The 2,390-nt window shown below is 39.1% G+C and overlaps 1 protein-coding gene across 1 annotated transcript; it reads left to right on the forward strand.

The window, feature by feature from the left end:
* The first annotated feature begins 776 nt into the window (after window positions 1–776).
* LOC308643543 (ADP-ribosylation factor 4-like) lies at window positions 777–2,185 on the forward strand. Its single transcript, XM_081283368.1, has one exon. The coding sequence runs from the start codon at window positions 958–960 to the stop codon at window positions 1,498–1,500; it is 543 nt and encodes a 180-aa protein (XP_081139494.1). The 5' UTR covers window positions 777–957; the 3' UTR covers window positions 1,501–2,185.
* Window positions 2,186–2,390: the final 205 nt, after the last annotated feature.

The raw sequence follows: 2,390 nt of genomic DNA on the forward strand, positions 1-2,390 counted from the left end.
AGGGGCACTTGACCACTGAGCCACATTCCCAGACCTATTTTGTATTTTATTTCAAGGCAGGGCCTCACTGAGTTGCTTAGCGCCTCTGCCATAGCTTGAGACTGGCTTTGAACTTGTTATCTTCCTGTCTCATCCTCCCCAGCCACTGGGATTACAGGCTTTTGCCACAACACCCACATATTCATCAGTCTTACTATATTTTTTTTTCCTATCTTATGGATAAAAGTATGTATTTTTTCAATTATTTTTCTTTTTCAATCATGTTGATTCTGCTTTATTTCCTCCCTTTTGTTTTACATTAATTTATTTTGCTTTTCTTTTTATATTTACTTATTTATAATGTCTCTCCTCTTTCCTCAATCAGTAACTTAAGTTTATGAAGAAGTTATTAATTAAGACTTCCAACTTCCTGATGTGGTGGTACACCTGTAATCCCAGTTAGCCAAGAAGGCTAAGGCAGGAGAATCATGACTTTAAAGCCAACCTTAGCAAATGTGAGGCACTAAGCAACTCAGTGAGAACCTGTGTCTAAATAAAATGGAAAATAGGGCTGGGGATGTGACTCAGTGGTCGAGTGCCCCTGACTTTAGTCCCTGGTACCAAAAAAAAAAAAAAAAAAAACCTTCATTTTTCTAATTTAAGTACTGAGTACCATACAGATCATTCTCAAGACTGCTTTGACTGCTTCTCATATTTTTATTTAAAGTATTTTCAGGCACAGCCGGAGAATTAAAGTCAGAGCCTGAGCTGCCGGGCCAGTCGCCAAGCCGGTCCTCCACCCGCTAATTCCTGTCCCGAAGCTTCACCCGTCACGCTGGCCAAGGAGCGGTCCCTGTCGCCCCCTTTCTGCCTCAGGTCTTTCTTTTCCCTTGCGCTCATTTTTTTGGGAGTGTGAAAGGAGAAGGCCCAGGGACGCCCCGACCCCTTTTTCTGCCCATCGCAAGTGCCACTACCGCCATGGGCCTCACCGTCTCTTCTCTGTTCTCCCGCCTCTTCGGCAAGAAGCAGATGCGTATTTTGATGGTTGGATTGGACGCTGCTGGCAAGACGACCATTCTGTATAAACTGAAGTTAGGGGAGATAGTCACCACCATTCCTACCATTGGTTTTAATGTGGAAACAGTAGGGTATAAGAACATTTGTTTCACAGTATGGGATGTTGGTGGTCAAGATAAAATTAGGCCTCTCTGCAGGCATTACTTCCAGAATACCCAGGGTCTTATTTTTGTGGTAGATAGCAATGATCGTGAAAGAATTCAGGAAGGAGCCCAAGTACTGCAGAAAATGCTTGAGGAAGATGAGCTGCAAGATGCAGTGCTGCTACTTTTTGCAAACAAACAGGATTTGCCAAATGCTATGGCTATCAGCGAAATGGCAGATAAATTAGGCCTTCAGTCTCTCCGTAACAGAACATGGTATGTTCAAGCCACTTGTGCTACACAAGGAACTGGTCTGTATGAGGGACTTGATTGGCTGTCAAACGAGCTTTCAAAACGTTAAATGAAACTGGATATCTAACCAAGGACACATTTTGATAGAATTGGTCTAGGCTTGTTACAACAAAATTAGTTTGCATCTTGGTTATTAAACTGTATCTGGGACTGGTTTGGGCAGAATATTACAGCGCTTAAACTTATTTTGTTGCCAATTATTGTTTACCAAGTATAATATTTCTCTTTAGCAATATGCTTGGTTTTGAAGAAATTCTTGGGGAAAAAATAATCCTCTTTTAATTTTGACTTCCTTTAAACCTAAATGCCTGGACATAGCTATTGTGACACCTTTAAATAAATCAGTTTTGAATGTTATTTTTGAGCCCACAACAAATAATGTTTTAAAGTTATCCACTTGCTACTTTACTGATACCTGTATCATTCCTGGGACAGTCTGCTGATTTGAACATGTAGCATTCCATTTGTATTTATTTCTATCCCTTGCCAAAAGGATTTTCTAATACTGCTTGTACCAGCCAGGGAAATGCTCCAAAACACTATTCAGCTCTCTTGCACTGAGGAACTTAATATTTTTTCCCTATTATTGACTCCTGGCTTCCATCAGCCAAACTTAACCTTGGTGTGGTTTGGATTTGATAGCTAATTCTGTGCTGGTTGCAAAGAGTTCATATTGAGATGGCTTTTAATATTCAGCAGATTGTTTTTCTTTATATTATTATCTTCTTTATGTTGCGTGTTGTTTTTGGTATCAGCCTGACTCTTTGCCCAGTATATGATAGTTCTGCTGGTGTTTTGTTTATTGATGAACATGTCTTCATTAAGAGTTTTTTTGAAAACTCAGCAAACACAATAAGTTTTCTTCATAACCCATTTGAAATTATTCCTAATAAAATGATAAAATATAAAAAAATAAATAAAAAATAAAGTATTTTCATT

Source organism: Spermophilus citellus, assembly GCF_964194105.1.
Source record: "Spermophilus citellus genome assembly, chromosome: 3".
Taxonomy (NCBI): Eukaryota; Metazoa; Chordata; class Mammalia; order Rodentia; family Sciuridae; genus Spermophilus; species Spermophilus citellus.

Excerpts from the sequence above, each read along its gene's own strand:
- LOC308643543 (XM_081283368.1), top strand. The coding sequence starts at position 958 with ATGGGCCTCACCGTCTCTTCTCTGTTCTCCCGCCTCTTCGGCAAGAAG.